The 13,680-nt window shown below is 44.7% G+C and overlaps 1 protein-coding gene across 2 annotated transcripts in view; it reads left to right on the top strand.

The window, feature by feature from the left end:
- DDI2 (DDI proteasomal shuttling factor 2) overlaps positions 1-13,680 on the top strand; it is a 30,467-nt gene that overhangs the window by 8,488 nt on the left and 8,299 nt on the right. For both annotated transcript variants that reach the window (XM_075605913.1, XM_075605914.1), the window contains exons 2-7: positions 3,741-3,870; positions 5,588-5,809; positions 6,919-7,045; positions 11,003-11,130; positions 11,441-11,569; positions 12,721-12,824. In XM_075605913.1, the coding sequence (XP_075462028.1) occupies positions 3,741-3,870; positions 5,588-5,809; positions 6,919-7,045; positions 11,003-11,130; positions 11,441-11,569; positions 12,721-12,824 (840 nt within the window). The remainder of the gene's footprint in view (positions 1-3,740; positions 3,871-5,587; positions 5,810-6,918; positions 7,046-11,002; positions 11,131-11,440; positions 11,570-12,720; positions 12,825-13,680) is intronic.

Consider the following 13,680-nt stretch of genomic DNA (forward strand, 5'->3'; position numbering starts at 1 on the left):
AAAGATAATATATATTGTAGGCGTATGTAACAGTTACAGACCAGATTAAAATGAGACAGCTTTAGTGTTGAAAGAACTTAGACTGGTGGTGGATGTGAGAGTCTCCGGTAGATTGTTCCAGTTTTGGGGTGCACGGTAAGAGGAGGAACGGCCGGATACTTTCTTGAACCTTGGGACCATGAACAGTCTTTGAGTCAGCTCTCAGATAAGTGCTGCATGTGGTAGGGGTGAGGAGCTTGTTCAGGTAGCTGGGTAGCTTGCCCATAAAGAATTTGAAGGCAGGATGAACTTTGCGCCTAGACTCAAGTAATGACCAATCTAGTTCTTTGAGCATTTCGCAGTGATGTGTGTTGTAGTTGCATTGGAGAACAAAACGGCATATTGAATTGTAGAGGTGTCAAGTTTGCTAAGGTGGGTTTGGGTGCCGAGCCGTATACTATGTCTCCATAATCGATAATTGCCATTAGCATCTGCTGTGCTATATGCTTTCTGACCAGCAGACTTAGGGAGGGTTTGTTCCTATAAAGTTCACCTAGTTTGGCATAGGTTTTGGATGTCAGGATATCAATGTGCATCCCGAATGTTAAGTGGGAGTCAAACCATATGCCCAGGTATTTAAAACTAGTAGCTTTAGTTTGGGTGGTTTTAGCGTTGGTTCTGATCTGGAGATCCGTCACTGGAAGCTTTAAAAATGTAGTCTTGGTCCCAAATACCATTGTTAGTCTTGTCAGTGTTTAAAAACAGTTTTGTTTTGGGAAATCCAGTTTTCGAGTCTCAAAGTCAGACTGAAGTTTGTGTTCAAGGTCGGAGAGGCTATTGCTGTGTGCATATAAGATTGTCATCTGCATACATGTGTATTGAAGCTACTTTACAAGCTGTAGAAAGATCATTTTATGAACACTGAGAAGAGTAGGGGCTCCAGAACAGAGCATAGTGGGACACCGCTATGGGGGTTGGAGTTAGAGCCTGAGATGGACACATGTTGGGATCTACCTGATGATAGGTAGGACTGAAACCAGTTTAAAGCATGCTTCCCTTTTCCAGAGCTCTGGAGTTTGTTAAGCAGGATAGCATGATCAACAGTATCAAAAGCCTTTGCAAAATCTAGGAATATTGCACCAGTGAGTTGTCCCCGTTCCACTCCACCCTGGATTTCATTGCAAACTTTTAGCAGGGTAGTTACCATGGAGTGTTTTGGGCGAAAGCCAGATTAACATTGGCTAGGGAAATTTGTCTTGGTATAGTAATCGCTTAATTGGGAGTGAAACATTTTTCCATGACTTTGGATAGTATTGGGAGAAGAGAGATTGGCCTGTAGTTTTGAGACATTGTTTTTGTCCCCACTTTTGAAGATTGGGACAACTCTGGCAGTTTTCCAGGTCTTAGGGATATGGCCTGCAGACAGGATAGAGTTGACTGGAAGCAATTGGTTTGACAATGGCTGGGGCACCAAGTCTTAGGAACTTGGATTGCAGTAAGTCAGGTCCACATTGGCTGCTTAGATTTAATTTGAGAAGCGCTTGTGTAATCCGTTACTGGGACAAATTGAAAATTGTGAGCAGGGTTGGGAGAGGGCAAGGCTATAGGTGTACTCTCAGAATGAGGTTCATGTTTGTAGTTTGGACCCAACCCAAACTGGGGGGGGTCCATGACATTTTCTAAGAGAGGGGTGCCAAACCGAGCCCTGCGCTTACAAAGGCCCAGCGCTCTTTCCCACAACATTTCAATTGATTTGCCGGGGAGAGCGCAGGGCCTCTGTAACTGCCTCTTACCTTCTCTCCGTCTTTTCCTCCATCTTCTGATAGCGATGACTCATTGCCATGACATCGCAGAGATGAGATGCCGGAAAGCAGGTAAGAGGGCAGGAGCAGTCGCAACGTAAAACGTTTGTACACCCCTGGTCTAGAGCAGTGATTCCCAACAGGAACTGCGAGAACCCCATACTTTTTGGTGTACACCTCCGACACCTCACAAAGATGTAATGGCGGATCCAGGCAGTATAGTGTTCTCACTGCACCTTGGCTTGCGCGGCATAGCGGTTAATTACAACAGGACCTTCCAAAGACGCTTCACCACAATGCTTTGCATTCACTGCAGCAATGCATTGTGGGGCGGGACTTGACATTCCCACAGTGATTTACAGCTTTACCACCCATACTTTCAGCGCACACTGAGGTGCAGTTTGTGGCATTAAGTGTGTGTTCCCCCCCACTATCTCAGAACACTACTGTATATGCTTTGGGATCCGCTGAACAGTTTTTTTGTTTGCAATAGTACGAGTAACCAATAAGATTTATTAAGGGTTCAGAACAAATATTTTCTAGCAAGAAGTGCACCATGTAAAAATGGTTGGTTGGATTGCTCTAGACCAGTGGTGACCTAACCCTGTCTGCAAGAGCTACTAACAGGTCAGGTCTTGAGGATAACCCTGCTTCAGCACAGGTGGCTCAGTCTTCCACTGAGCCACCTGTGCTGAAAGAGGGATATCATGAAAACCTGACCTGTTAGTAGCCCTTGAGGACTGGAGTTGGCCACCCCTGCTATAGACCAGTGGTTCCCAAAGAAAAATAAACCAGCATAAGATGCATGCAAATTAAGAGTACCATCAAACTACAGTGCCATGATTCAGTCTTTTATTTATATTCTGAACTTCTCAATCAGTATTTTGTCAAAGTATTGATTTGCTGCAGTATTCTTTCTCTATTTACGTTACTCGACATACAATTGTTGCTGTGCTTGTGCTGTTTAGCGTTCGTCCTCAATCATAATCTATACATGATTATAATGTATTTAATACTATACTATAATGTATATAAAATTACTAGGGAAACCTTAATCTAGTGGAATTTACGTGATTCAGTACTTGCAATAAATTGAAACTCCAGTACTGTGCGTCGTAAGACAGACTGGTCAATAAAAACAAATAATGTTTCACGCTAATAAGGCTCAGAAGTGCTGTTAGGCTGTGGTCCCAGTGCGTTCTACAGCGCGTGGCTCGGCGTGAGCTGTATGAACAAATACCGTCCCTCAACGGGGCTGGGCCCACTAGGTACCTTGGCGCGCATTTGGCAGCCGCCCTCTACGTCGGGTTTTTCCAAATACAACAAAAGTGTATTTGCAACTTGCGAAGGAGGCGTGGCCATGTTTCCCCCCCCCCCCCTGGCGGTTCAGCCAATGAGGGCGAACCAGCCACGTGAGGTCATGGCCACGCCCCTGCAAAACCCCAGCCACGCTCCCCCTCCCCTGTCACAATCTCCGCCTCTCTCCATAGATCGCAGTGAAGCGCAGTGCACGCGCCGCCACCCCGCCGGGCGAGCGTGCTACAGTGCAGACTGGGACCGCAGCCTAATGCTGACCTTCCTGTGAATGAGAGGAGACCTGTAATACTGCTGTGGGACTTGGAACCCTTAGTGGATTCACCTTTGCTTCCCAGTTTGATTTCTGCTAGCAGTGTGCTTATAGGAGAGATGAAGTAGATTTCTAAAACATGCCATTTTAATCGCTGGATTTTGTAATATTATTTGAGCAGAATTTTTTACATTTAAAAAAATGCTTATTATTCTGCTTAAACAATTCTAACCCCTCTCCTCCCAACTACTTTCAGCTAACTGTCACATTTACAGCTTCAAGTCTCTTTAAAAGCATATCCTGTACTGGTGGTGAGATACAGGCTCAGCTCTAAACTGTTGAAGCAAAGTGGACTACTTTAATATTTTTTTAACTGATTGTCTTTGTTACAGATCGTCTATGCAGAGAGGCCCCTAACAGATAACCACCGCTCATTGTCATCGTATGGTTTAAAAGATGGGGATGTGGTTATTTTGCGACAGAAAGAAATCTCAGAGCCACAATCCGCTGCACCATTTCCAGGTAACAACTCCTGTGGGGAAGGCGTCATTGGATGAGACTTATGTGCAGCACTACATAAATTAGTTGGTTCGTAGGTAGGTGTGTATAGAACTTAATTTCACAGTACTAGCCTGCTCAAGTGGTTTCCAACTTTTTTTTGTTGTTAAGGAACCGCAAGTGAAATTCTGAGGAACCCCCAATGATAACATTTTCAAATGACCAGAAAATTGCAGGGAACCCTATAGGGGGATGCCCAGGGAACCTATGAACCCTGGTTGAAAAACACTGTGCTAGTGTTCTCTGCATTTTGTATGCTGGCAATGTGGCATTTAACTACTATAGCTGAATCCTTTGTTATTGCTGGCAGACTGTATTGCAGTGCATTATGCCATGCTTATAGTCCTGGCGACGTGACGTCATCGTGCCGAGCTCGTGCACTGCTAGAGAGGGCAGGGCTCAAAAAGGGGTGTGCCAGTGCCTATTACAGAAGAGGACGGTGATGTGACTTTGTAAGGGGTTGCTATAGAAATAAAACATGCTTGTTACGTTATAATATGTTAAAAATGTAATTCACAGTTTGAGAAAATACTTGTAGCATTTTTTTTGTAGTACAGAACCGATTTTTTTTTTTTGTTTTTTTTTTTAACTGCATCTTTAAGAAGTTTTTTCTGAGGACACGGTTTAGAACAAAATTGTTTCATGCTAAACATGTATATTACAGACGTTAAGCATGGTATAATTCAGATTAAATGCTGGAATCTGTGCAGATGTCACTAAACAATCCCATCATTTAAAAGAAAATGTAAAAAAATAGTAAGAGAATTTTTGTTATTTTTATTTTGTATATTCAGACATGGAAATGTAGGACTACCTGAAAAGGAAACGTCACTCTTAAACTACAAATGTAATAAATACCCTGTTAATTGAAGTGGGTTTACACTCAAACAAAGAAATTACTAAAATGTTACTTTATTGAAGTCTTGGAGGCTGCAACACGTTGCTTTTGCATCAGAAATATACGTATAATGTATACTTACGGTAACTAGATGTCCGACAATATTTGAAGTGGGAAAAAGAGTGGCGGAACCTCCTGATGGAGAAATAAACAACCCTTCTCAACGGCAGTAGCCAAGTTTGATAGAGGCTGGGGCCCTTGGTTGGCAAGGAGGGACCCCTGAGGCTCCCTTACACAATCACTTACACTTTAAAAATATGCAAGTGCTACCACAGTGTGGAGACCCATATAGATTTGGAGGTTGCCAGACCACCTATCCGGAGGAGACGTGTATTATTACTACAGATCAACCCCCTTATAACGCTGTGCTTGGGGTCCAAAGAATTACATCGCGTTATAAGCGGATCGCGTTATAAATAATGTACAATTGTATGCATTGTACAATAAAGTATTTAAGACACCAATAATCATGTTGTAAAGTATTCATAAATACGAAAATTGGGAGCCACGCTTGCATCGCGTTATAACGGGGTTGAGCTGTACCAGCCTCTACTGGTATTGGGAGTTCTGTGACCTCGCAGGGCAACTAGTTTTCAATATAGAATGTTATAGATATGCTTCTGCATTGCACCTAACCCCCCTTCCCTTTTTTACTTTTTGTCTGTATCCCCATTATGTATATGCTTGCCTCCGTGTCCTTTTTATCTTTTTGTACCCCCAAAAATGTTAAAGATAGTTATTAAAAAAAATATGTATATCTTGTGTTTTCCTTCACTATCCTAGGTTTGCCAAGGATAGATTTCAGTAGCATCGCTGTCCCTGGGACATCCAGTCAGCCCCAGGCACCACAGCCGAGTGTCCTCCCACCGGACTTAACCTCCTTTCCTCAGGGGATGGATAACCCAGCTTTGCTGCGAGATATGCTGCTGGCTTATCCCCATGAGCTGTCGCTGCTGAAGGAGCGCAATCCTCCGCTGGCCGAGGCATTGCTCAGTGGGGACTTGGGTAAGTAATGCAGCTGACAAAGCTAAATCTTTTATTGGAGTACTTGACTTCCCAAATCCTTCTAATTATCTCAAGCAAATCTTTTTTGTAGTTTACAGTACAAAAGCAGAGCTAAATGTTTATTCATTTTCATGCTATGTTGTACAGGCACCATTAAGTATGCAAATAGGGTGAAAAATTAGGCGCTCCCACAAAAGCTATGTGATAAATATAACGTGAATTGAGTGACAAATATAGATTTGTGACTTTATATATAACAAAGTGAACCAGTGAACGATAATAGTGCCTTGAGTAAAAGATAAAAATATAAAGTCGTGACCCCCTGCTCTGACCCTCTGGTAGGGACGGTCTTCGCTGGTCCCAAAGAGATGCAAGAGTTCTTCAAAATCCAGGGAGAGCACGGCAGGAATTCAACCAAGAGAAAGACAGAAAAATATCTAAGTGTAGGTGTTTGAAGTTATGGAGTACAAGAATAACTTGGCTCTTTTGTGATGCCTACTCAGTGTGCTAAGTTTTTATATAGGCACATCCAAAACCATGGCAGTGTAGTTATTATATGAGGGAATAAGGTAGTTGGTACCTCCAATATAAAGAGAGAGGGAATAAGAATCGCCACTCCTGACAAAGCTAACTGGTAGCGAAACGCGTAGTGTTGGCGTTCCGCGGCATCCCATGTGGCGGTGAGAGAGCTCACGACATCTTGCACTTAACACTGTTGTGTTGAATGCTTTTTTATAATCGTACACATAAAGTGCGATTCTTATTCTTTTCATACACCCTTTTTTTGTTTATTATAATCTTCTGCACAATGCTCCCTCTCTCATTTATATTGAGGTACCAACTACCTGATTTCCTCATATAGGAACTACACTGCCATGGTTTTGGATTTGCCTATATAAACCTACCACACTGTGAGTAGGCATCACATAAAAGCCAAGTTTTCTTGTACTCCATCATTTCAAGACACCTACACTTACATATTTTTTCTGCCTTTCTCTTGGTTGAATTCCTCTCCGTGCTCCCCCTGGATTTTGAAGAACAAAGACACCATTAAGCACAGACAAGAACGTTTTTGTGAATTGCATTGTTTCTCTTTCTTTATTGTACAGAGAAGTTTACCAAGGTGCTATTGGAGCAGCAGCAGGAAAGAGCTCGACGGGAGCAGGAAAGGAATAGACTCTTTTCGGCTGACCCCTTTGACTTGGATGCCCAGGCCAAAATAGAAGAAGATATACGGTAACTTGCAAATATCATTGCGTTATGGTGAAAGTCATGTTCATTGGGTTCTGTCATAACCACCAAAATCTCATGTCATCCCCTTCTGTGATGGAGGTGTCATTAATAGTTTATAGTCATTTTAACTCTTCCCTCTACTCTGGAACCTTTCCCTCCTCCTTCAAACATGCAACAGTCATACTATTACTCAAACAGCAAGCTTGACCCTACCTGTCTTTCTAACTATTGGCCTGTCTCTCTCCTGCCGTTTGCCTCTAAACTCCTTGAACGTCTTGCATTCTCTCACTTGCTCCATTTTCTCAACACTTATTATCTCTTAGACCCTCTACATTCTGGCTTCCGCACTGCTCACTCCACTGAAACAGCCCTCACAAAATAACTATTAACCTCCATGCTGCCAAAGACAGAGGTCATTACACTCTGCTCATATTACTTGACCTCTCTGCAGCATTTAATATTGTGGACCACCCTCTTCTTTCATTCTCCATTCTCTTGGTATTCGTAACAAAGCTCTATCCTGTATCTCCTCTTGCCTCTCCCATCGTACTTTCAGTGTCTCTTCTGCTAACACCTCCTCCTCCCCTATCGATCTCTCTGTTGGGCTACCCCAGAGTTTATCCTGGGACCTCTTTTCTCTGTACACACTTTCTCTAGGTGACCTAATCACATCTCTTGGGTTCAAATATCACCTCTATGCTGACTACACACATTTACTTCTCAACCCCTGACCCTACACCTGCAGTACAGACTAAAGTTTCTGAATGTGTCTCTGCAATATCATCCTGGATGGCCCTCCTTCCACATTACTGTTGGAAGTTCTGTCATACACCCAGTAGCGCAAGCACGCTGCCTAGGGGTCATACTAGACTCCTCTCTCCCATTCTCCTCTCACATTCAAAACATATCTAAAACCTGTCGCTTTTTCCTCTACAATATTACAAAGATATGCCCTTTCCTCTGTTGCTCGACTGCTAAAACTCTGACTCAGGCCCTCATTCTCTCCCGTCTCAATTACTGTAACCTCCTGCTGTCCGGCCTTCCTGCCTCTCACCTGTCTCCCCTACAATCTATCCTTAATGCTGCTGCCAGAATCACTCTACTCTTTCCTAAATCTGTCTCGGTGTCTTCCCTGCTGAAATCTCTCTTCTGGCTTCCTATCAAATCCCACATCGCATACATTTCTCCTCACTTTTAAAGCTTTATACTCTTCTGCTCCTCCTTACATCTCAGCCCTAATTTCTCGCTATGCACCATCCCGACTCTTGCGTTCCACTCAATGATGTCTTCTCTCTACCCCCTTTGTATCCAAAGCCGTGTCCCGCCTTAAACCTTTCTCACTAACTGCCCCATACCTCTGGAATGCCCTTCGCCTCAATACCCGACTACCAGCATCTCTATCCATCTTTAAGACCCACCTTAAAACACACCTGCTTAACGAAGCATATGAGTAGCACTGTGGCTGATACTATACACCTGATATATAAAGCTTAGCCCCTTGCAGACGCACTTACCAGAACTCCCTCCTACTGTCTCCGTACGTTCTTCCTACCTACCAATTAGATTGTAAGCTCTTTGGAGCAGAGACTCCTCTTCTGAAATGTTACTTTTATGTCTGAAGCACTTATTCCCATGACCTGTTATTTGTAATTTATATGATTGTCACGTGCATTTCTGTGAAGCGCTATGTACATTGATGGCGCTATATAAATACACACACACACACATACATACAGCACAGAAGGCATTAACAAAATTGTGTCCTGTCCACCACGAAGTACAGTTCCAAAGTGCGGGGGAAACAGTTTCAGGAGAGGAGAATCCTGCTTGTGCAGCCAACACAACATAGACAAACAATTTCCTCAATGCAGGTCTCCTCTAGGACTGAGGTACAAAGTAGTGCTCTACTCACAAGTTCACAATGCAATTCTTCATTTATTGTAACAGCCAAGAACAGAGGAGGAACGATGTTTCAGGTCCAATATGGACCTTTCATCAGGTGATGTCCACCACTAACATGTACATGAAGACACAACTTGTAAGGTCTGCTTTTGTACATCTATGAAGCGCTGTCAGGTTGGTCTATTTTTAAAGGTTTCACAACATGCAATTCCACCATTGGAATATATCCTGTGCCGAAGGAGTTCTGTCGGCATATATTGGAGAACAGATTGATATTTTACTCTTTCATTTTGCTTTACACCCACATTGCTGAGTTTTAGCTCCACTTTTGTTTACCGTGCTTGTAAATCTCTAATCGTACCTGATCACAACCCAGAGGCTTTTGGTATTGTACTGCGTTTAGTCATGATGCCAGATTCAGAAAGATATTCACGTAACCTCTTAAGGCCTCGGGCATGGTCAGTGCTTAGGCGCTGATCCGTGGTGAGGAGCGCTGGTGCTTACCAGTGAGCCCCTGCAGCCGCAATGAGAGCGGCTTTAGCAGGGGCTCGCGCACGCTTCCGCACGCTTGCGAAAGCGTAGGTCTTAGTAAAAGTTTAAATTTGCGCGCTCACGGAGCACAGGGCCGGTTATGTGAGTGGTTCCCCCAATGAGGCGAACCAGCTCCGTGACGTCACTGGGCCGCCCCCCAGACACGCCCCCGGACGGCGCGCTAACCAAGGCCAGGCAAAGCACCCGCTTAGCCTTAGCGCATCTCCGCACGGGCTGAGTCACCATGGACTCAGCCTAAGGGCTGGGACCCGCTGCGCCCGGCGGCGCGGACGGCCGTGGGAGCGTTCCCCACCAGCAGGGGAATCCTCCCGAGCCGGTCTCAGTCCCCCCTCGCTGACGGCTCACTACGCGCTGTGACGCGTCAGCTGCCAGGGGATTCAAGAAAATAGTGATCCCGAGCGGTGATGCGTCACGTGGTGCGGTGATGAGCCAATCGGGGGCGGGAGCTGTCGTCAGGCAGCTTCCTACTTGTGTGTGTGTGTGTGTTTTTTGTGTGGCAGAAGGGGGAGGGAGCTGCTTACCTTACAGCAGCCCGCAGCAGCTCCCTCCTGCAGCCCGAGCCCAGGGGGGGGGAGTAGCGGGTCCCTCCGCTCAAGCCACACCACTCCCGCCCGGCTCCCGCTCCCTACAGACCGCATATCGCGGTCTGTGTCTGTCAGCGCCCCGCCTGTCTGCAGTGCGGGCGCGCTGACTGAGGGAGCGGGGTCTTAGCCTAAGGGCTGGGACCCGCTGCGCCCGTGTGCGCGGGCGGCGACGTGAGCTCAACTTACCATTCCTGTTTGAACTCACGATCGGGTCCCAGTCCCTCCTCACTTCTAACTTGCTACATGCTGTGACGCGGTAGCCAGCAGGAGACACGAGAGAATGGTGTTCTCTTGCTGCAACGCGTCACATGGTACGCGAAGGGGCCAATCATAGACTGGCTCCCTTCAACGAATGGCAAGCCAGCTATTGTGTGCTAGTGTGTGGAGCTGCTGCAGTGCTGTGAGCCCTGCTTTGTTTTGGACCCCGCCCCCCTCCGTCATGGCCGCGCCCCCTCCCGTCATGGCCGCGCCCCCCCCGACCCGTTTGGCCACGCCCCCCCGCTCCAAGAAAAGCAGCCTGTAGACCGCAGATCGCGGTACAGCGAGTTGCACGCGCCGCCGGCAAGCAAGCCAGCCGTGCGGACGCGTGCAACGGGACCTCAGCCTAAGGCTGCAATATTTACTGTGCTATGTATTTCCATAACATCTGCTCTGCCATCCAGCCACAGGGTGGCACCAGAGGACACTAGATCAGTGATTTTAGGGCTTTTGAAATCGCTGATCTCCCTACCTCACCCCAGCAAGAAATGATTTCTTACACGTGAAGCTCCGTTTTAGAAATATCACTGTATTGGTTTTCTTTCCATTGAGCTAATACAAAAGGTATTCTTTACATTAATATGTTATTACCTCTATAATCTCGGGGCATAATTGCTATTAAGTTCTGCATGCTTACTATCAGAATCTGTTGTATCTGTCACAGGCAGCATAATATCGAGGAGAACATGACATTTGCCATGGAAGAAGCTCCAGAGAGCTTTGGTCTGGTGGTGATGCTGTACATCAACTGTAAAGTGAATGGATACCCGGTGAAAGCCTTCGTTGATTCAGGTGAGGACCCCTCTCAGACATGAGAAGTTTTTCTTGCCGTTTTTGAGGACTCAAAGTAAAAAGGTGCGAGTACCTGCCCATTTTTTTTGGAAACGGTTGGTGGGGGTGCTTGCTGGGTCTGCGTAGGAATCATTCAACTACACAAATGGTCAATATATAGTTCAGTATGACTCATCGCAAAATAACATATATTCTGATTAAACATGATGTACTTATCAGATAATACAGACGACACAATGTTTTGGGCATCTGAGCCCCTTTGGCGATGGTTTTTCTTCAGGACTTTATATTTCTTTGACACTGACTGCAGGTGCCCAGATGACAATCATGAGTCAGGCCTGTGCAGAAAGGTGTCACATCATGAGACTGGTGGACCGGCGGTGGGCTGGCATCGCCAAAGGAGTGGGCACACAGAAAATCATTGGCAGGGTGCATCTGGGTAAGTCATGTGCAAGATAACACCACTTGCACCAAAGAGCTTCACTGATATTTTAAGAAGTAGAAGAGAAGTCACAATTGTATTTAGATTTCTGGCTTGTGTGTGTGTTGTGCACCTATGTGATTAAGCAAAGATTACAATCTTCTGTACATATAGGGCAAAAGCCGGAGCAAAGGTTGCCTTAAATGCACAGGTTACTGTTGTCTCTTTAGCAGCCTCTGCACATTTTCCAGATAATTTTTGCCCCTGCATGCTAATGCAGAAACAAATTAATCACTACTTTATAGATAACTAGTGAGTTAAAAGTAATACACCATGTTGTGGAGTTCCTGAAGCCGATTAGGGGGTCACAATACATCAATAAAAGTTTCCATGTCTGCATCCAAATAGAAATGGTTGCTAGATTTGATAATAGACTAGATTTTATTTGTTAGAATACAGACACTATTCCATGTTCAACATGCTCGGTCAATCTTGAGACTAGTATTATTTTCATAGTGTTGTGTGTAAAATAAAAATAGTATTTTCAGATATTCATCTGCTGCTATTGTTTTTACAATTGTAAATCTAGTACCAACAAAACTATTTTGGGCTTTGGACAGGCACCACTGTGGGGTTTGTACTGAATTTCACTTCCAGTTTAACGTAATATTGTAAGCTGTTGGGTGAGCTCTTGTGAACAAACACTTCCATGCCTATTGTATTGGTATCTTGTAATATGTTGCGCACCTTATTACTCTAATGCAATGATTCTCAACGCCAGTCACTACAGGTCAGGTTTTAAGGATATCCCAGCTTCAGCACAGAAGGCTCAATTAAAGGCTCAGTCAAAAGACTGAGCCACCGGTGCTGAAGCAGGGACTGATTGGACTGCCAGTGCTGTAGCAGGGATATCCTTAAAACCTGACCTGTTGGGGATCTTTAGGACTGGTGTTGAGAACCCCTGCTATAATGTATGACTTTGTATATGTTACTCTCCATTTCAAGCTGCATAGTTTAACTTTAAAGCCACTTGCTCACCTTTGCAACAAGACAGCATTTTAGTTGCACCTCGTTCATTTAGTTCCTGTTGCTTGTTCTGATATTTTTAAGACGTTGTTTGCCACCTGCTCAATCGATAATATTGTGTATAACTTGATCTCGTGTTCCAGCTCAGGTACAAATTGAAGGGGACTTCCTGCCATGCTCGTTTTCTATCCTGGAAGAACAGCCCATGGACATGTTGCTCGGTCTAGACATGTTAAAGAGACATCAGGTATTTAAAAGCCTCTTCTGAAACACCCCGCCATCAAATACAAGAGCAGATTCATGCCAGGCAAAGCAAAACTTAACCCGTTGTAGTGAAACAGTCCTATTATACCAGAGACAAATCTAACTGCTCCTTGGAAACCCTCAAACGCTTTTATCTCATTTTGCATGGGAGTGCAGTACCCATCCACCATTAATATACTTGGGGTTATGATTTGCAGTCTTCTGCTGTCGAACATTTGCATGACACCTTAAGGCTAAAGATAGCAAAGCAATAGACAAGAAGCTATGTAATGTCAATTGGTAGTGCTAGTTCAATCATTGCTTGCTAAGCTCTAACGCTGGGATTTATTAAAGTGCGATGCAGGTTGTGTTTGTGACATTTCAAAAATTCTGTGGGTGTATCACACGGAGGGATATCAATGCAGTACAGTGCTCAGGAACGTGTGACATCTTGCAGTTAGAAGCCCCATGGCCCAATATGCTGTGAAGTGGCTTCCCTGTGCTGGAGAAGATTTTTGTCCCGTTTATTTGAATGGGTCTGATGTCCCCATCACAGGGAAGCCTCCTCACAGCATAATGAATAATGGCCCATGAGTGTGTGAGTGCATAAGTGACACTGAGCTCAATACCTGTGAAGTAGGGTTAACCAGTCACCATGCCTGGCAGTCCTATCTGAAATGGATTATCGTCCGTTTCCGTGATTTCACCGCTTTGTTATAAGCCAACTAACAAAAAAAAAAGATAAGGCTGACAATGTTGACTAACAACGCCAGAATAAACTGCCGTTATTTATTTCAAACACATCTTGGTCCATCTATCAAAGTACTTTTCTGGGATTTTTCTCTACATGGCCATATATA

This window comes from Ascaphus truei, chromosome 6 (assembly GCF_040206685.1).
Source record: "Ascaphus truei isolate aAscTru1 chromosome 6, aAscTru1.hap1, whole genome shotgun sequence".
In the NCBI taxonomy this organism is placed as follows: domain Eukaryota; kingdom Metazoa; phylum Chordata; class Amphibia; order Anura; family Ascaphidae; genus Ascaphus; species Ascaphus truei.